Below are 20,741 nucleotides of genomic sequence, written 5' to 3'. Positions count from 1 at the left end.
GGGGAATGTCACAACGCACACCTGGCTAACTTTCGGCTATTTGAACATGTTTTCATGGCTATGTCGCTCCAACTGTTTCTGCTTTATTTAGGGATGTGAATCAATTCAAATATTTAAATGCGATCAATTGCATGATTTTAAAAATAACAACTTTCTATTATCTGTTGTAAATATAACTTAAAGGAGCCCTGATATGCTAATTTTCAGGTTCATTTGTATTTTGTTCCTCTCCTGGGACATGTCTGCATGCTTTAATGCTCAAAAAGCTCTTTATTTTTCTCAGACTGCCTGTGCTGCAGCACCTCTTTTCACCCTCTGTCTGAAACCAGAGCCCAGTCTGCTCTGACTGGTTAGCTCTCTTGTGATCGGTCAACCGCTTAGAGATGTACCACCCCTTAGCCTCTCACATGCAATGTGTTGGAGGGCTAGCCAACAGCTACGCGGTTGTTACATGGTGATGTCACTATGTTACTGAAGTACTTTGGGATGTTAGCCTTTACAGACCATTCACATGCATGAAAACCTAACACACTACAGGAAGGGGAAAACCCCCCGAAAAAGGCATTATTGTTAAGTTTGTAATACTTTCATCAACATTTCAGTGGAAAAATACGATTCTTTTGTACAAAATGCATGTTTATAATTTTGCAACAATCCAAAACAAAGACTCATTTAATGTAATATAAGGTAACAGACTTCAAGCTGTAGCCATACACTTATCCAAGTGCATTTTCTCAAGTACTTCTATCTTTAGCTACTTGTATTTTCCATTTTAAGATATGTTATCCTTGTACTCCACTACAGTTTAGAAGCCAATACTTCACTAAATATATCTGAAAGCTTTAATTACTTACAATACAATAATACATATAATCATTGGTTACGACATCCAGCCGCATTATATACATTCGATCAGCACGACAGCTCTTCTATGTATTAAACCTACGGTGAATATTCCTCTTGAGTTGGGCCTTAGATTCCTACTGCAGGGGTTTCTCTCACAAGCTGTGCCGATGAGACGTTAAACGGTGAAAGCCCCCAGGTTACTGAAGCATGAGGCTCATGGGAGTCTCTGTGGACTCGAGCAGATCAAATGCTGCCTCTTTGAAATGTGATGAGATGGGGTGAATTTGAGGGTTTTCTATCGCAGAGCTTGACTTCACAGTGGGCGACACATCCAAAGCTTAACAAAATATAAGCCCATGCGATACCGCAGAACATCTGAGGCTGCATCTTTAATATTTTGTCATGTGATACTCCCGGCTTAAGACTTTCCCTTGTTTCTGAATGTCTCTTAAGGAGTTCACTCATATTTGGGAAGCGAAAAACTCCTCTGTGACACATGGATGACACATCAGAGGAATTGAAATCCCTTTACCTGTTTTGCTTTATGGAAATCTCCTGAAAGGATTGGAGAAATTATGGGGAAATAGTGCATCTGAGGCGGGGTGAGGGAGTGTAAGGGAGGGAGAAAGTCTTGGGGAGAAGGGGGGTAACCAAAGCTCTTGAGGATTAGCTTTTTCTTCCCCTCCATCTCAATCCCTCTTCCTCTTCCGCGCTTCTTGTTTGAACACATGACTGCAGCAGTTCACTTAAACACCATTTTTAGATTATAGATAGATACTTTAATCATCCTTAATTGGTCAATTTTTTTGTAACAGCAGCTGTTTTCAGGCGTCAAAGTATTTAAAAGTCTGACAAAAAGTATTTAAAGACAATATATATAGATATCTACAGTAGATAAGATATGTAGCACAAAGAATTCACAATAAAACATGGTCTGGATAAGTTAAAATGCTCTATAAAAGACCAATTTACTACAGCAACATAACTATATATACAGTAGCAGAAACATATAAATGATAGTATATAAATTACAGTTGTAACTCAAAGCAACACATCCTCAATAAGGCCCATTTCGTCAATACAGTAGTAAAGTATTCTGGGTATTTAATGCGCCACAGAGGAACAATACACATGTTCTGACTCTAGAATCACAATACAGTGAACCCCGCGGGTCGCTGCACGGCAGTCACGGTACTGCATATCACATCTCGTAGTTTTTCCACGAGTAGTGATTATAGCTGCTGCTGTATGCGTCTCTGTATCCAACGATAAGGGAACAGCTGAGAGACCTTGGGCAGTAAAAAAACAGGTTGATTGTGTTTAACGTGAGATTAGTTTATGATGTATTTGCTTTTTCTCCTCCTTATAATAATAAACTCTTCTATTGTGCAACGGTAACTGTTGGTTTATGTGCCACAATGTGTTCGCTGTTTAGCAACAAACCTGTTGAGCTAAGCGGAGGAAATTACAGTAATGTTCTCCGTCTGTCTCGTATAAGCCTTGCCCTGTCACACCCAGTCTAGGAAGGTCTTAGTTAAATCAGGGGACTACTTTTTGTGCTAGCAAAGTAGTTCCTAGGTTTGAGCCAGGAAGGCAACATTCACAGATAACACCAGAGACAGGAATTTCAAGAATCTCAGATGTGAGGTTTTAACGTAGGAGGAAAATTCACTTTCATTGTGTTGTTGCATCACAGATGATAGTGGGGTGAGGACAGTGTGTAAACTCACACACTCCCAAGTAAAACCAGACTCTTCCTCTGATCTTTATGTCCCCATAGGTGTCTGAGCTCTAGACCGTCTCTTTTTCCATCACTAAGGCGTGGAAATGTTCCAGACATGTCTAGATTTGTCAAACTGTGACGTGGCTTCAACACATTTAATCCTAGTGAAACCAGGATGTGTTGGGCTCAAGTGATGCTGTGTGGGATTTGACATAATGTTAGGGATGGAGTAGGTGGGGTTGCTTCCAGATGAGCGGAAGGAGAAGAAGGAAGAGATTAATCATAATCAGGGTGAAAAGGTCTTAGTAGATTCTCTTCCTGTTCTGATGAAGAAGCCTTTAGAGAAATGCTAATTCTCTACTATTTGGAGTTCAATGGGAACATCAATGCACTTATATATGTCCATTCATTCATTCATGCTACAGCTTGTTAGCTTAGCTTAGCATAAATACTGGAAACAGAGGGAAACAGCTAGCCTGGCTCTATTTAAAATTGACAAAATCCACCTACTAGCACTTAATGTTGGTCATTTAAATTCCCTATTTTATGATTGCTATTTGTTTAATTCATACAAAAACTGGTATTTGATTAAAGTCACTGCATCCTGAAACTCAATGGTCCAGCACATAACCCCACATTGTTGTTTTTACACCAAAGAAACAGGATTTAAAATGTTTTATAGATACTGAAGACATATTTAGTTTGCTTTCAAACAGAGGCAGGCTAGCTGTTTCCCACCGTTTCCAGTCTTTATGCAAAGCTAAGCTAGCAGCTAGCATTTAGCATAAAGACAAAAACACTGAATCAAACAAATGTCCATAATACCCAAAATGCTTGAAATATTCTTTCAACGTTTCAGTAGGTCTCTCCCTTCAAGCAAAGACACCACCTGATGTAAAATGGCCCAGATATTTTCTTACTGAGCCTCAATCCCAAAATAATTTGGTGTATGTCATACTCAGATTAGGAGCAGAGGATAACAGTAAATCCATGAACCTACCGTTGGTGCCAGCGGTGTTTGTTGTTTGGAAGTGTACAAAAAAATTCCTCTGTAAGCACAGGGTTTAAGATAGAGCGGCCAGCTGCTCAGCCCCACCGGCCCAGAGAGATGTCATATGATTTCGAAGGTCGGGTTAGCTGTGCAAACAGAAGGTGGACTGAACAAACTGTAGGCCGCTTTTTTGGCAGAAATATCATTGGTGTGAAATGCACAGGCTCACAGTGAAAGGGATAAGGGCTCCCAGCCTCTGATCCTATTATAGAAGCCGATGCACTGCAGAGAGGCTGTAGAAAATGGGTAAACAAGATGTTTCTGTGGGAATCTTCCTGCAGTATACCCCGGAATTATCACAATGGAAAGAATTCCTTCAGGCTGTCTCACCTTCTCTCTTGCAAAGCTGTGACTTTCCCCAAATGCTTTCAGGAAGTGACAGACATTCCTCATAATTCAGAAAGCCGCCGCTAATCTCGCCGTTCTCTTCATCAGAAAGGCATGCAGCGTTTTGGCCCAGAAAGTAAGTGTGTGTGTGTGTGTGTGTGTGTGTGTGTGTGTGTGTGTGTGTGTGTGTGTGTGTGTGTGTGTGTGTGTGTGTGTGTGTGTGTGTGTGTGTGTGTGTGTGTGTGTGTGTGTGTGTGTGTGTGTGTGTGTGTGTGTGTGTGTGTGTGTGTGTGTGTGTGTGTGTGTGGCTATCCTACATCTGTGCAGTTTGTTGCTTTGTGGAATGCTTGGAATCGCCTCCATGGCAACAGGCCGTGTGTGTGTGTGTGTGTGTGTGTGTTGAGCAGTAAATATTGACTTCACCATCTCCCCATCCCTGTGTCTGCCCGTGACAGGAGCATGAGGGGGATCGGTACACACACACACACACACACACACACACTCTATCTAGGACTCAGCAAAGTCCTGCTATCGGGGGCGTGTGTTTACCTTCGGACCTCCAAACACGTAGGAGCTTCTCCGAGAGGTTCACTGTTTGATCCAGTGTGTACTCGCTATAGAAAAGAAGCTTCAATGCCAGGAGATTTATGACTTTACATTTCATTTAGCTGACACTTTTGTCCAAAGTACATTCAACCATGAGGAAACAAACTCAAAAGCAAGAATCCTGCAGGTATTTCTTATCCATAAGCTCAAGGTGCTCCTGCATTAGCTTCACTTAAAGCCAAATCCAGGTTTATGACATTCTCCCAGCTCTCTTACTTTGTGATGATCAACCTAATTGGGGGGGGGGGGGTCTGGTAGTTAATGGAAAGTGTGGCTGGACACTAGTTATTTGCTGAAACCTGTGCGGGGGTAGAGAGAGAAAGTCAGCAAACACAACCAAGCAGCCATTTCCTCTATTGGTGTTTGTTGAAGCAGAACAGAAACACGATGACATGCCACTAAAACCAATGTTTGTGCGCAACCGGGATCAGAAACCAGACCGTCTGTTATGGTTACTTTATCTAACTGTCTCGTAAACTGTTGTGGGTGGAAATGTTCCCAGAGCAGCAGGATTTGTTGAGACAGGCTCAGAGGGGAGTACTTGCTTTGAGGCCTAACGGAAAGCACTTGTTTGTCCGGTTTCTCCCGCCTTGTCATCGCACCGCTACAGCGTTGTGTTCAGCGCCCAGATGGAGTGTCATCAGAGTGTTTGGCGAGCACGATTAGGGCATAGATGTTGATAATCTGGGCAGAACAAGCAGCGCTGGATTATGCTTCGATTGGTGGCTGGTGACGCAGGAAGCCAAAGCCTCCCCACTTTCCCCCCTCCCCTCACTGTTGTAATTACATAGAGAGCCTTGAGATGAAGGAAAACATCTACCAGGACGACATCGGGATCAGTCGTGCACATGTGTACCGTCCCTACAGACCAGCGTGCACGTCCTGTACGCTGAGCTTCATCTGCTGTTCTTTTTCTTCACTCCATCGAGAAATCAGAAATGCTTTATTCCTCCCGCAGAGGGACTATGTTTCAGCGAACTGCATTAAATAAAGAGGCAAGCGCATGTGCATCAAATAAGTACACATTGAAGGTAGAAAAAATAAGTGTAGTATTATACAAATTAAGTGGTAAAATTAAATTAAATTTAGCCTAAAAAAGGAAGGCATTGCACAGAATTAGAAATTGAAAATAGTGAAAAATAAATAATAACATAATTTAAATATCTCAAAATAGAAAATAATATATCCAGAAATATTACAAGTTGACCTTGAAGATACAAATCTGTAAACCTTTTGACCAATAAAACACTATTGAAGGGCCAATTTACTGCTAACACAACATACAAGTTGGATATTATTTACATTAACTGTGCAAAGAATGGCATATAAACGAAATATAAGTGGAGAATGTAGTGTGGAGTTATAGTCCAGTAAGAAAGACTGTAAAGCTGTGATTTGTTTGACAGAATTATTGCACTAATGTTTTCCTGTATCTGTCCTTTTTTTAACAATTAACTTTAGCAGCCAGACAGAAGTAATTGGTAAACTATTAAATGTGTTTTTTACAACCCTGCTTAACAACATTAAGTAGTGCAAAACACAAAGTAGAAGCCCATAAATGCATTTTGAACATTGTAAAACAAAAACAAGAAGACTGAAATTATTATTTTTTTTACTTTTCAAAAAAAAATTTGGTTGGGGTTGGTTCTTTGTGTGTGATTTTGGTTTATGTAAAGACAATCCAAGCTCATACTCTCAAGCAAATGTGAACTGGGCAAACACACACACACACACTTTTTAATGTTGAGGCCTGCTTATGCAAATTCATTTAAAACAGGATGACATTCTGCCTTTGTAAACTCAGCTCGCTCAACTCCCCGCAAGAATAACCCAAGAAAAAAAAACATGACAAATTTGAACTTATTTCTACTCAAAATGTTATTAGTTATCTAATTAATGTAATCTCAAGATAAACAGAGATTGTTATTAGTGTTATTTTAGGGACGTTTAAGTACATTTGCATATTATGTAAAAGGAAAACAAACAGAAGACTTGAGGAAATCTGTGATTGTGTGCTTCAAAATAACTTCCAGATGTCTCTGACCCTAAAAGTGTGTGATACTTTGAATTAGGACAAATGGCAAACATTTCATCTGTATTTTATTTGATATTTTAGGACTGCACAGGCAGGGTAACCAGCACCATTATGACTCAAATGCATAGGAACTTTATAAAGCAGTAAATAAAACGGAAACAGACAACATGAGGAACGAGTTGTTTGCAACTCCTGAAAAAATCCTGTATCATCTGTGGGTACTTGTGTGTAGACTGTTAAGGAAGAACGCACAATGGCCTCATTCAGGATGATCTCATTTCTCTTTTCTGAGGTAAAATGTATTTCTGCTTAATAAGTGGTCAAGCCTGGAATGATCTCACCATCATCGCTTTCTGCTGAAGTAACAGAGTTATAAAAAGACAGAAACCATGTTAGAGTGAGCTTCAGATTCCTAGATGAATCAGCAAGGAGCCAGCTAGAAACTCTAAAATCGTTGTATTAGAGTTTATTTAATCGTGTGTATTAAAATGGAACTAGAGCTACATTTTCCAATAGTTTTGGAGAACAAAAATCTGGATCGTTTTTTTTTAATACATAACATAATACTGTACCATAAGTATGTTTGAAAAAAATGACTGATAAATAATTTGACCACCTTTTTAACGTTCACATTTTCCTTTCTTTTCGTTTGAATTGTTTTTGTTTTATACAATTTTAACATCATTTATCTGGAAGCTCCGTTTAAGCCCAATGTGTTTTTTTGGTCTGGTTTATTATGTGTTATTTGTTATGTTTGTGTGATTTTAAATTGTGCAAAACAATAAAACACAACGTCTTCATTGCTGTCATCTTAAAGGTCTCCTATAATACTATATTTCAACAATATATTGTAGGGCCATATCTATACAAAACATGTCTGTGAAGTGTTTTGCTCAAAATACCAAACAGATCACCCACTGTAGCATGCCTCATACCCCTCTATTTCAGCCCTGTTGCTGAAGTGCTGATTCTGTGACTGTCGCTTTAAATGTGAGCTGAGCTGAAGCTGACCACGCCCCTTTGGAGCGTCATGATCTCTCTGTCTGAGGAGAGAAGTTTCTAACGGAGAAACTCAGATAAACGCTGCCCCACTGTATCACTGTATGACGTCATAACCGAAGCAAATCTGGATCAGCTCGTTTGTACCCCCATTTTTAGACATGTGGATAAGGAGGAAAAGAGAGAGGGTTGTATTTTCTGACACTTTGTGAGTCTCCTTACACACCGGGGCACACATATTTATGTATAAAAGACAGCAAAAAGTGCATTTTGCATCATAGGGGACCTTTATAACACGTCAGATATAAAAACTGGCGATATCTTCTTCTAGTAAAAAGGCAAAAAATGACAGAATTTGCACAGCTAGCAAATGAAGTCATCAGCATTTCGAAATTAAGAGGAAACACTTGTGATGACGCACAGCAGGTTCCTGGCTGCTCTTCAAGAGGGGTCACACCCACAAATGAGGAAAGCCTCATGCTGAAAAACATCTGTGTCTTTCTGACAACCTAATCTGCTGATTGTTTTAAAACTAGTCATAGTAACGTACAACTCACCTTTGAAATTCCTCCTTTTGTTCAAATGAAAAAGTACACCTACACAAAATGTGATGTCATGTTTTTTTTATCTGCATTTCTCTTTCTTGGATATTTGACTCATCTCATGTTGCTTCAGTGATCCATCATTTATTGTGAACTGGGACAAATGAAAGTCCCGTCTTTGTCATTCTTAGTGTTAGGACAACTGTCTCGTGTTGTAATTGCAGTGCTGCAGAATAAGCCTAAATGCCCGAGGCCTCAAGTGCTGGGTCTTCAAGTGAAGGTAGACCGTCAGAACATGCCCTCTCCATGTGTTATATCAGAGTGAAGGGTCTACTGTAGCTGTCATCGCAGCATTCAAGTCCTGACATGCCACTTCACATACCTGAGTTTACCGTCCCTCCCTCAGTTTGGTTTTGCTTTTGCTTCCGCCCAATGATATGACAGACAGAAATGTGGGTTTCTTGCTAAGAATTCTACTTTGAATTGCAAAAGAAATCATAAAGAGTTTCTTGGCTGAAGCGACACACCCCTACTTTGGACAAAGAGGGTCAAAAGTGTTTACTCTGTGGAAAATCACAGCAAGTTTACAGCTGAAAACAGATACGTGTAATGCAGGGATGTCCAAACTTTTTTCACCGAAGGCCACATACAGAAAAATATACGGAGAGCTGGGCCACTTATAGAGGTGAATATTGCCTCATAAGTTAAGTTATAAGTGAGCAAAACAAATCAAATGTAGGTGAGTAATGCGCGATACTTGGAAACGCTTTCAGAAAAAAAACAGCCTACATCCCGTCTGTCTTTAGGGTTCCGTTTATTTTGTTGGCAGCTCCTTCCTTAAAACAGAACCCTCAGATTGTTGATAATAAGAGTAAATATAAAGGTTCAATTTTAAGCTCGTTATAGAAATAAGTTATTGTTTTGTTTTTTATCAACTAAGATTTTTTAGAAAATGTTTTAAATTCTAAATGACTGAAATTATTTGAAAATTGGGCTCATTAATATATTTTAACATATATATTTGAGAAGTACAATATAAGACAAGCAAACGTTTAATTTGTGGGCCGTATTCCATTATACTTTCAGAATTTGCGGAGGGCAGATTCAAAATGGCCTGCGGGTCGCATTTGGCCCCCCGTGCCGTAGTTTGGACACCCTGGTTTAATGAAAGATGGTCGCCATTAAAACAGGCATTATTTACTTTAATTTACTGCTCTTGTTCTTGTTTCATCTGGAATTTAATTACATTACTAACATAACAGTACAGGTATCGTAGGGTCATTTTGTTGACGTCAGGGGAAGGACATTATCTGTGTTGTTCATGTTGGAACAATACAAAGATTGATAGCATCAGGGAAGTTGTGTGTCCTTTTGGTGTTCGTGAGGACAGGAAGGGTTATATCTGATGTACAACAGGTGAAGTTATGTGAGCATCTCCACCTATGTTTTAAAAAAACATCTGAAGCGAGATTGTTCAAATGTGATGCCCATTTCCTCCTTCCTGAACCATGAGAGGATTTGTTTTTAAACCAGTCAGTGCACAGTACCTCTACAAAGCCGGTGTTGTTGGTGAGAAATGGACCAGTGTCATGATCCTGCCTTGGCAAAGACTCCCATCAACCTCTTCTTAGATGAATGGCAACACCTCTTTTCATTTATTTCAATGAGAGGCTACCGTTCACGGGTTGTAATTGTTTTTCTTTTCATACCGAATGAAAAAAGCAAGCAAAACAGGAATGTGTGGGGGGGGGGGGGAACAACCCCGGAAGCAATATGAAAGACTATTCCCTTTTACCAAAAGCCCAGGAGACTTGAAGGATTTGGAATTCATTGTCAGATCTTATGCATAATTAAGTAAATCCCCCACCCAGCCAGCCACACACACCCCCACTCCCTGCCTTGCCAGAGGGATTTTACATGCAGCCCTGCCTCCCCCCATAGACAATGGGTGCTTGTTACAGTACCTCAACCATATTAGGGCCATCGTCAAGTTCTCGTTGCATTAGCGACTGATGAGACACCCGCAAACATGATTCCTGCAAAACATGGCGTTGTCTGGCTTCATGACTTCCTGTGTTTCCATATTTCCTGCCGGCTGTTGGAGCTAAAACGCGCTCAAATATGGCAGGCCGCAAGCCACAGGCCACTTCTGTGTCTTGTTTATGCCGCCTGCTGGGATCTGACAAAAGAGGGCTTTGTTGCAAACTGAGTGTGAAGAAAAAGCCCGAGACTCTCTTAAAGCTCAGTTTGGTGTTTCCTTAGTTTTTGGTCTTCGCTTTGCAGTGTTTCAGTCTGGGAACGCAGTCTGAGTTGGAGTATTGAGACGGTTTTGGCTAAAGGAACCAAAATCCTGTGTCAAAATGGGTCTCTTTTCATTCTCACCACATCAAATACTACATGTACGGCTGCCTCCCAACCAGCATATGCCTGCACAAGTCAGTCACCATTATTTAGTCATGGTCTGTCCACAAAATGTGTTACTTAACCACTGTCTGAGTTATCTCATTAGGGCGACAAACCCCTAAGTGAAAGCTTCATCTGTGTCAGAGCTTTTTAAGCAGCCGAGATGAGAGAGAAAGCCTCTCCCTCATGCCTCGGATGGCTTATTAACTATGCAACCAGTCTGAGCACAAATCACACAAAGAGCTGCTCCCTGAGACACCCGTCATCTTTGTGTCTGCGCTTTGTGTGTGTCACCCTGCACGCTATGTTACACTAACTGGGATGCCACCCCCTTTTGTGCAAACATGCCCTCAGGGGAAGATATCGACTGTCCGGCCCTCATTGACCCCCTCTTCCCTTACTTCCTCTCCTCCCCCATCTTGCCCATTTGTGATGCCAACCCAAAATGAACCGCTGTGCTCCTCTAGGGCTGCACGATTAATCAAAATGTTATGGAAATAACAACATGGACTGTTGTTAAATTCAAATTGCAGGATGGAAATATTTGTTAAAGGCTCAATCGGGGTCAAAATACCCCTTTTTTTATTCATATTGTGGATTTTTAGAGATATTCTAGCCTACAAATAGTGTTTTTAAGACATATTTGTCTGGTACCAATCCATACCATGATCATTTCAATATTTGTTTTAATGATAATGAGAATATTCAATTGTTCAGCCTTATTCCCCTCCCATTTTTCGCTCCTCTTGTCCTTTCGTTCCTCTACTCGTCGTTCTGTCTGTTTTAATATCTATTTAAACAGCTGGATGCGCTCCAATGTGCACATACTCTACGTCCATGAATCTCCTAAAACTGACTGAAAGCACTTCGTCTCCTACATTGTCTCTGCTTCTTATCTCCTAGCAGATTGTCTGAGAAAAAAACGGAGGGCAATAAGGAAGCTTCCAAAATGACAGAAACCAGTGACAGCTTCAGTAATATCTCTGGCGTGGTTAGATAACTGTGCTCCTCTCTGTGCCACACATTTTCCTACCATATGTCCCCGCATCGCTGTGACTGCGAGCGTGCCTGCTAGCCAGGGTGGCGTAGTAGCTCGTCTCTCGTTTAGGATTAGCCTGTGAATGAGAGTGAGGACACGCTGACTCCAATGTCAGATCCAACAGATGCATGTCCTCCTAAATAGCAACAGTCATGCAGAGGATGTGAGCAGAAGGCGGAGCAGCTTGACACTCCCCATACACACTCTGCTTATCAGAGTGGACTCTAAAGCCACCCCACCTAAGTGTTTTTTTGTAAATTAGCATTTGCTAGTTGACCCCTGTGGCTATATCCAACCATGATAGCACAGGCTTGAGTCTCTAAATTATCCTTGGCTTAGTGTAATGATTTCCCGACACTAAGCTGTTATTAGAGCCACTTCATCAGCCTGAGTGGGAGGGTGAAGCTTCAGTGATGAGGAGGAACAAAATCCAATCCAAAACTGCCCTCTTGACCTTTTGGTCTGTTTTAATAGGTCTTGGTTGATCGTCTGAAATGTTGTCCTTTACTCAGAACTCCCTGATGCTTTCACTGATTACATGTATTTGAAACTAATTTACTGGTTCCGTTTAACAGTCTGCAACTTATAAAAAAAGAAAAGCTTTGTTCAAGTGCTGTTACATAAGGGGAAACTATCCAGAGAACATACATTGATCTGTGTCTGCACTGCAGAGTTGCAACTAAGGACTCATTACCATTTCATGTGTTGATTACTTTTTTTTGTTGCCATTAAAGCTGCACTGATCAATTGTTTTAAATTAACAATGGATCACTTGAGCTAAGAGTAAAGCAGACAGGGTCATGCACTTGAAGTTATGTAACAACAGAGAATTATTACCTCACAGTTCACACAAGTAACAGGGCATTTGAGTTTATTTTGGCAATTTTCCCTTCCCGAGAACAAAAGGCTAAAGTTTCGATCAACTAACAGGGGGACATAGTGATTCATTAAAGGAGGCCCTGTTCAGGTTTCATATCTGTATTTTGTTCCTCTTCTATGACATGTCTCCATGCTTTAATGTTCAAAAAGCTCTTTATGTTTCTCATACTGCCTGTGCTGCAGCTCCTCTTTTCACCCTCTGTCTGAAACCAGAGTCCAGTCTGCTCTGATTGGTTAGCTGGCCGACTCTGTTGTGATTGGTCAACTGCTAAGAGATGTCCCGCCCCTTAACCTATCTCATACAATGTGTTGGAGCGCTAGCCAATAGAAGTGCAAGTGTTACATAGTGATGTCCCGGAAGTAAACAAAGGAGTCCAATGGAGGCTTTTCAGGCAGGGGGTGGGGGAGTATGTGGGAGAGAATCTCTAGAGGGAACAAAGGGATTGTAGCCTTTGCAGACCATTTACATGCACACAAACCTTTATAACACACCATACAAAACCATAATAGAGCCCCTTTAACATTATCATGTGAGGTGTTAGCTTGCTGGTGTTAGCAACTCTTTGCCTGAGCATAGCATTGCAAATTAATTAAATGATCTGTGATTAATCTCCTGTTAATCAGCTCAAATGTTGCTCTAAATCAAAGATGCAAAGCAAATATTACTTACCCCTCAACGAGTGTTGTGGCAGTGATGTAAAAAGGGTGTGGTGGGTGGTAGCTTTACTAACCATATCTGACTCATCTTTAAATGATCAGTGTTGATGAATGTCTCTGTGTGTGCATCTGTGTCTGACACATGTGCATGCAGGTATGTCTGACATGTCCGCTGTGTGAGTGTGTGTGCTCAGCTGGTGGCAGTGTGTGTTATGTCTGCGCTGAAACAAGGAGTGGCAGCTGCTCCACTGTCCGTTGGGAAGTTGTGGTTCATGTGGTCTACATGACACTGAGTCTCAGTGGGCTTAGAGCCACGTCTCTGGTTTCTGCATCTGGCCTTGTTGCTGTAACAGGATTTTTTTCCAGAGCATGTATTCTGAGAAAATGACATAACAAAAGCAATGTACATGTATTATGGTATTCCTCTCTCAATTACATTTCATTTGACTTTGAATCTCTGTCCTTGAATGCTCTGCAGTCCTGGGCCATGGGGGGATCCAAGAGTAAGCCCAAGGATGTCGGCCATCGAACCCGCAGCCTCGAGGGCAACCTCAGCTCCGGAGGGGGGGCCGGCGGACACCACCTCAGCTCCAACCAACAGTCCCTAACTCCCAACCGTAGCCCTACTATGGATGGTCTGGGTGGCAATCCGTCCATGACTAAAACCCCAGAGCTGACCCTGTTTGGAGGTGTGGACAATAACACTGTCACCTCTCCCAACAGAATCACACTAGCAGGTGAGGACATCAGCTTGTCGCTTGTTTTATTTCCTGTATGTACATTATGTCTTTAATAATCTACAAACTTTATCTCCTGATAGGAGGCGTGACGACCTTCGTGGCTTTGTATGACTACGAGTCGAGGACGGCCTCAGACCTCTCCTTCAGGAAGGGCGAACGCCTCCAGATAGTGAACAACACGTAAGGAAAAACACAAAAATACCACATGCTGTTTTTTCTTTTTCCATTTTCACAAACAAGTTAACTAAAGATTGATCCAAGGACACTTTTTTCTACACGTTTGCTGTGTGTTTGTTGACAATTTCTGCACGTAAACAAGTCCACAGACTGTCTGTCTGAGTCTGTGCTCAGTGTGGTCTGACTGGCTGCATGTCACTTGTCGTCTCTCTGAAAGCCACTGTAACCATAGAAACGGGCTTCCCTCAGTGGAGCTTGCTTTTTGTGTCACTGACTAATTTTGCTTCATTCAAAAAAAAAAAAAGACTGCTCAGCCCACTTCAGTACGGACATGGATATTTTTATTGCTTTATCCTGGGAATTAGACGCCGTGCAAGACCCAGTTACAACATAAATCCAACCTTAGATTATGGGGAGTCATGCTTGTTTGTTTTTTCAAATGAAGGCTTGCTTTATGAATCAATATGGGTGCAGTGACCCATACATTGTAATGAATCACCCCCACTCACAAACTACTGACCTAGAAGGCAGGAGCCGAGGACAATAGTGGATTATCGCTGCATCTGGCCCCTTAAGCCAAAGACCTGGGTCATTACTGGGTCAAGTACACCCAGAATCCATTAAAAATCTCCAAGATTAGTTAATGGGCTATCACAGTCATATACACTCGTCTTGGCTTATAACATTTATACTTTTTTAAGCCATGTATAGTGACCTGATAGGCTTTTTCTATGATATTATTGCGACCCTGCAAGTAGTCAGCCTAATCCTTTGACAGCAAGTTATGTAATGGTTTAAATATTTGTACATTTATAGCTTTATGCATATTGGTCGTATTATGAGTGTGGTTCTGTGTACTCTGCTGTTCTTCCACTGCTCATAACGTGCTCTCTGTATTTCTTTAATCTCTTTTCCATTATTTCCCTTTCATCTCTGCTTTCCATTTCTCCATCACAAACCCCTTTTTTTTACAGGAGGAAGGTGAACTGCAGGTTTGTGAAGCTCCTCTAGCATTGTATTTGAATGTGCTGTTTGTCTGCCTGTGTGTTTGTATCACCTGAAGCACATGCTCTACTTTTGCACAGTAAAACCACTTCCCTAGAAAGGCACAAACCACATAACTCTGCCCTTGCCTCATAAACCCTTCAGTAGTCAGGGGGAGGTGGTGTAAAGCCTTGCAGCACTATAATCAATTAATCTCAACTGGAGGAAGAAATTATTGTAATTAAACTGTCATTTAACTTAGGATTCTCTAAATGAATACAGTGCTGCAAAGCTACTCACTTCCTGATTAAGTTTAGCACACAAGCTCCATCCCTCACGGTTGTCATTTCCACATGGATGCATGTTTGTGTATAGATGCATAACGTTCAAATATATGTTTTAACAGTAAAAAATGTCTGGGCTTTTTATTTATCAAGCTTCTCCATGAGGTCAATAACTGAAGCAACTAAAAAATCATGTTTTGAGTGGAAACACCAAAAAGCAAAATCCTCAGCGTTAAAGTATTCATACTCCGAGACACTTGATAAACACTAGCCCTTAAAGTCAGAAAGACTGTTTTTGTGTGTGTGTTGTGGATGTGTGATGAGCCTCCGTGAAGCTGTGTGTTTTCGTTTCATCTGTGCAGAGAAGGCGACTGGTGGCTGGCTCGCTCCCTGACCACTGGAGAGAGCGGTTACATCCCCAGTAATTATGTGGCTCCATCTGACTCCATCCAGGCAGAAGAGTAAAACCTCCTTTTTCCTTCTTACTCTTCCTTTTCAATCTGTGTTTCATCAAGCATGTGAAAGCTATAACACTCGAATGTTTGATTTTTATTCAAATGTGATTACAAAATGAGCACTCAGAAGAATAGTTTGATGATTGTTTGCTTATTTTTGGAGCGTAAGATGAGACAATTAAGACACTCATGTCTGTCTGTTAAATATGAATCTACAGCTATACGGTTCGCTTAGCTTAAAATAGAGACAAGGGGAAAACTGCTACCCTGGCCTCTGTCCATAAATAACTAATTCCACCTATGTAAACCCTTAAAGTTCACTTATTAACACTCTATGTTTTGAGTGAATGCTTCATCTGTACAAAACCTAGTGCAAAAATATTGATTTAGGGGGATTTGTTGGCTAGCTGTTTCCCTCTGTGTCGAGGCTAATGCTATGCTAACTGGTTCTAGATTTGTATTGACCATACAAACATGAGAGTGGTATCAATCATTGCCTTTAAGTCTAGACAAGATAGTTAACAAGTGTTTTTCCAAAATCTGAAAGTATTTATTAATTTCTCTAGTATGTTAACTGTTTTTCTTCTCCTTGGGGACGTGCCAGGCTGATCTTTACTTGCTAACCTGCTTGCTTGAACAATCAAACTACTTTATACTTTTCTAACAACTCAATTTTTCACTTTTCCTCCTGCCTCTCCAGTCATCTCAGACTGACTCTAGAGTCCAGGTAAGCAGCTGTTGCACAGTAGGCTTTAGTATGCATTGCATCTGATATGCAGAGACAGAGATTCACTGCACTTTCTGAAAACATGAGCAACGACTGACCCTCGCTTCGTCATTCCTTCTTATCCCACACATTCATCATCGCCCCCTCACCAACTTGCTCCCTGTGTGTCCCATGTTTTTTTAAATCTCAACCTCACCAGGTGGTACTTTGGCAAAATCACTCGCCGCGACTCTGAGAGGCTGCTGCTAAGTTTGGAGAACAGGAGAGGGACTTTCCTGGTGCGAGAGAGTGAGACCACCAAAGGTAAGCGTTCAGAGCCACAGAAGCAAACTCATCATTATTGTGCCTCTGTAGACCAGATGTTGGTGTCTGAAACCTCAAGTCGTGAGCCAAATGTGTTCTTTGCATCGGGTTACAAAAAGTGTGGAGTGTAGGAAGTTTAATCCAAATGCTCAGGGTTATTCCCACCATGTTTACACATATATGAGGAGTTTCCTTTGGTGTAAATAATGCATACACACAAATTGAAAGACAAATAAGTTTAAGGAAAAGGAGACAAAAGTAGTACTATGATTACAAATATTTTAAATTCCATTGTAAAAAATGTAGAATAAACAACATTTACACTAAATATAAATGTGCAAAGTTCAGAAAAAGATCAATGAAATAAAATATGTCAAATACTGTGTAGAAAGTGGAGAGCTATGTAGATTAAAAGACGTAGTGTTGAGCAGAAATGTGCAAAATATTCAGACATGAGGGATGAGCAATGTGTTGTTTTTATACCTATTCTGATTTTCCCATTATTATTTTTGATTCATTACTGAAACTTGCATACCGTTTTTGCACCTGAAGCAACAAAAAGTGTCATAAAATACACAGCCCTATTAATCAAAACCGTAGCAACGGGGCTCATGGAAGGTTTTGGCTTTTGGCTTTCTCTAACAGACCAGGGGTTTAACATAGACTATTGGAGAGTCAGTTTGTAAAGATTGAAAGTCTCAGGACCTGGGGAAGAGAACATCACTTATTATTCAATCTATGGCAGACGTATACAATCCTACCCAAGTACATTTGGAGAAAAAAAATAGACTTAATGCAACTTTTTGTCAAAGGGTTTTTCTAGGCTACTTCGTGATCTCTTGCAACTGAACTTTTCAAACCTTCAGGTCTCAAACATCAGGCTCCATGACAAGTATTACTAAGAAGAAGAAAGGGAATTCTGTCTAGCATTAAGACGTGACGCCCTGCTGTTCCCTTTGTGCCCCGCTGTGTCGTGGCGGTGCAGAAGAGAGACGACTCGGGCAGATGGGAAAAGTTTAGATGTGAACTGGAGAAGGTTCTGATATGCAGCGTGTGATTTGTGTACACATGTCAATTACAGGGCTCCCGTAGTTTCCTATTATGGGATTTCTATGTAAGCTCGGCGTTGAATGAGAAAATGGACATGGTTTGGATGGAGGGGAGTGAGTTGGGGGTGGGGTTTTGGGGGTGTTAGCCCGACAGAATTAGGTCAGTGTGGAGCTGAGGACTGTACAACCAGCAGGCCACATCATACAGTACTAACATTTAACTCTGTTTATTTAACCTGACTGATGCTGCCCTCTGGTGGTTCGATGACCACATTGTCACCATACTTTAATGCTTAATTTCTCCTTATTTCTCATTTTTTACATCCCTTTATCATCCCATATCATTAGAATTTGTTTTAGTTATTGATTTTCTTTTTTCCAGGTGCCTACTGTCTGTCTGTATTGGACTATGACAACACCAAAGGGCTGAATGTGAAGCACTACAAGATCAGGAAGCTTGACAGCGGGGGTTTCTACATCACATCACGCACACAATTCAGCAATCTGCAGAAGCTTGTCAACCACTATCGTCGTAAGTTTACTACAAATGCATTGCCTATATTTGATTTAAGGAGAGCCTTTCTTTCTCCTTTCGTCATATTTGTTTATTTACAACCCTCCCTCGGTTCCTTGTACCGTAACAAGGTCATTCTCTAATTTATAAAGAAGCAGGAATTGCCTTTATACAACATTTCTCATATTATGTTCCCTCAGAGCATGCTGATGGTCTGTGTCACAGTCTATCAGACATTTGTCCAGTTCTGAAGCCTCAGACTCAGGGCTTATCTAAGGACGCCTGGGAGATCCCCAGAGAGTCCCTCCGCCTGGATCTGAAGCTCGGACAGGGCTGCTTTGGAGAGGTCTGGATGGGTAAGCCGTGCTTTGATCTGTCTTCAAAAGGAAAACCAAACCTCCAAAATATTCTGCTTGTTTTCTGTCTTTCTGTTGAGGACTTACAGTGATGTCTGAATGCACACTTCCAGTTAAACATTGACAAACTGTGTGAAGAGAAAAGTGCATTTAGAAGATGCATTCTTCAGTTTTTCCCCCCCAAAAAAGTGCTTTGGATTTCTTTCTTTTCTCTTAAATGCATTTGTTGTTACTGCAGCTCCTAACTATTTCTTATTTCATTGTCCTGGTCAGTAAGACAAATGATGTCAATAAGCAGTAATGAAAAGTACATCAGTAGGTCTATAGATACTATTTGTCCTAAAATTAAAATGAACAATTGCTTTATTTTGTGATCCTCAATATAGTCCAAATATTGTACACTATTATCATATGACCCTTTTGCCAGTTTCTTGCCAATTCACTGGCCTTGCATCTATTACTTTGATGCTTTGACCATTTATTGATTTATTTGTGTTATTTAACCCATTACTTACAGCTATTTCAACAAATTGCAATCACATTTATAACTTCTCTGCTAGCTACTTTATAGTTGTCATATACTCTTACTTGATGTGGTATTCAGATGTTCAGATACTGACAATTCGTTCTCCTTTTCTCCGGGCTAACTAGAGAATTTCAGGCACAACTGGTGTAAAAATCACCAGTATAGGAATTTCTCTGTTAGAAATAGTGTTTTTCTTTTGGTTTTCCGTGAGCCTATGCGTGAAGTTGATACCATTTCATCAATATTTATATGACTCTCATCACCCTTTTTAATATTTTTCATCAGGAACGTGGAATGGTACAACACGGGTGGCAATAAAGACCCTGAAGCCCGGCACCATGTCCCCGGAGGCCTTCCTGCAGGAGGCTCAGGTCATGAAGAAACTGAGACACGAAAAGCTGGTCCAGCTCTACGCCGTGGTGTCCGAGGAGCCCATCTACATCGTCACAGAGTACATGGGACAAGGTCAGCATGGACTTTCACAGATAATATATACATTTATAACTCACGATACAGAAGAACTCAGGAAACAAGTAAAGATTAAAGGATTCATTCGAAGGCTTTATTGTCAAATGCACAATATTTACAGTGTAGTTTTTTTGGGAAAAGTCCCAGGCTCCTCCAACAATGCACAGAGTCGGCGCCAGAGCAGATCTACTGGAGGGGCATTGGGTCATTGGCGGGGGGGCTTGCTTGCTTGCTTTTGTGACATTAAAAACTCTTTAGCAACTTCGAACTCAGCGTCAATTATAGTCGATTGTGACAGATCGAGAATATGCTTCACAGCTGGTAGGAGGGGCATCAATGACCGCTAGGGGGGGCACGGCCCTCGAATGCCCCCCCTTATCGCCGGCACTGACAATGCAACATAACATAATTAAGGCATAAAAATACATTTCAAACGTGCAATAAAATAGTGCAAGAGGCTTTATTGTGCAAATAAGATGCAGGCTAAACATGTCAAATAGAACAAGATAATCAGAATGTAAGATTAAGTAGAAAAAAAAGAAAAGTAGAAGAATAAATCCTGTAAAAACTGTTGTACTATATAAGTTATGTGGAATAAAACAGACGTGATTATTATAATAGTATACAAATAGTTTAAGCCTAGTTTATAAACTATACAAGTAAATGTCTTCACAAAACCTGCAGTGCTGTAAGGGTTTGTTAACATGTGGATCTGATAAAAATCCTGTCAAATTATGGAGCAAAAACAAATGCATTGTATTTAAAAAACTGTATTTCTTTAAATCTTCATTACATATGTGCAACAATAAGGAATGGGGTATTTAATGCAAGGCTAACCCACAACAGCTCCAGCAGTGTTATGCTAACCTGCAGTGTGTGTCCCTGCTAACAGGTAGCTTACTGGATTTCCTGAAAGGCGACATGGGTAAAATGCTCCGCCTCCCTCAGCTGGTGGACATGGCCTCACAGGTCAGCACAATGAAGTTCTGCAGCGTTACTTAAATTAATATATGAAGTGTTTTCCTTCAGTTTAGACAATCACAAAGCTTTG

General features: G+C 40.8%; 1 protein-coding gene across 2 annotated transcripts in view; it reads left to right on the top strand.

Moving 5' to 3' along the window:
- src (v-src avian sarcoma (Schmidt-Ruppin A-2) viral oncogene homolog) overlaps window positions 1–20,741 on the top strand; it is a 32,652-nt gene that overhangs the window by 7,546 nt on the left and 4,365 nt on the right. Inside the window, exons 2-10 of one of the 2 annotated variants that reach the window (XM_063882018.1) lie at window positions 13,586–13,844; window positions 13,928–14,027; window positions 15,655–15,753; window positions 16,448–16,474; window positions 16,674–16,777; window positions 18,209–18,358; window positions 18,541–18,696; window positions 19,508–19,687; window positions 20,583–20,659. In XM_063882018.1, the coding sequence (XP_063738088.1) occupies window positions 13,595–13,844; window positions 13,928–14,027; window positions 15,655–15,753; window positions 16,448–16,474; window positions 16,674–16,777; window positions 18,209–18,358; window positions 18,541–18,696; window positions 19,508–19,687; window positions 20,583–20,659 (1,143 nt within the window). In that variant the 5' untranslated portion in view covers window positions 13,586–13,594. The remainder of the gene's footprint in view (window positions 1–13,585; window positions 13,845–13,927; window positions 14,028–15,654; window positions 15,754–16,447; window positions 16,475–16,673; window positions 16,778–18,208; window positions 18,359–18,540; window positions 18,697–19,507; window positions 19,688–20,582; window positions 20,660–20,741) is intronic. The other variant, XM_063882026.1, reaches the window with a different exon arrangement.

The sequence above is a fragment of the Eleginops maclovinus genome, chromosome 1 (genome assembly GCF_036324505.1).
Source record: "Eleginops maclovinus isolate JMC-PN-2008 ecotype Puerto Natales chromosome 1, JC_Emac_rtc_rv5, whole genome shotgun sequence".
In the NCBI taxonomy this organism is placed as follows: Eukaryota; Metazoa; Chordata; class Actinopteri; order Perciformes; family Eleginopidae; genus Eleginops; species Eleginops maclovinus.
The sequence above is the reverse complement of the archived record's forward strand: the minus strand, read 5'-3'. Positions and strand labels throughout refer to the sequence as shown.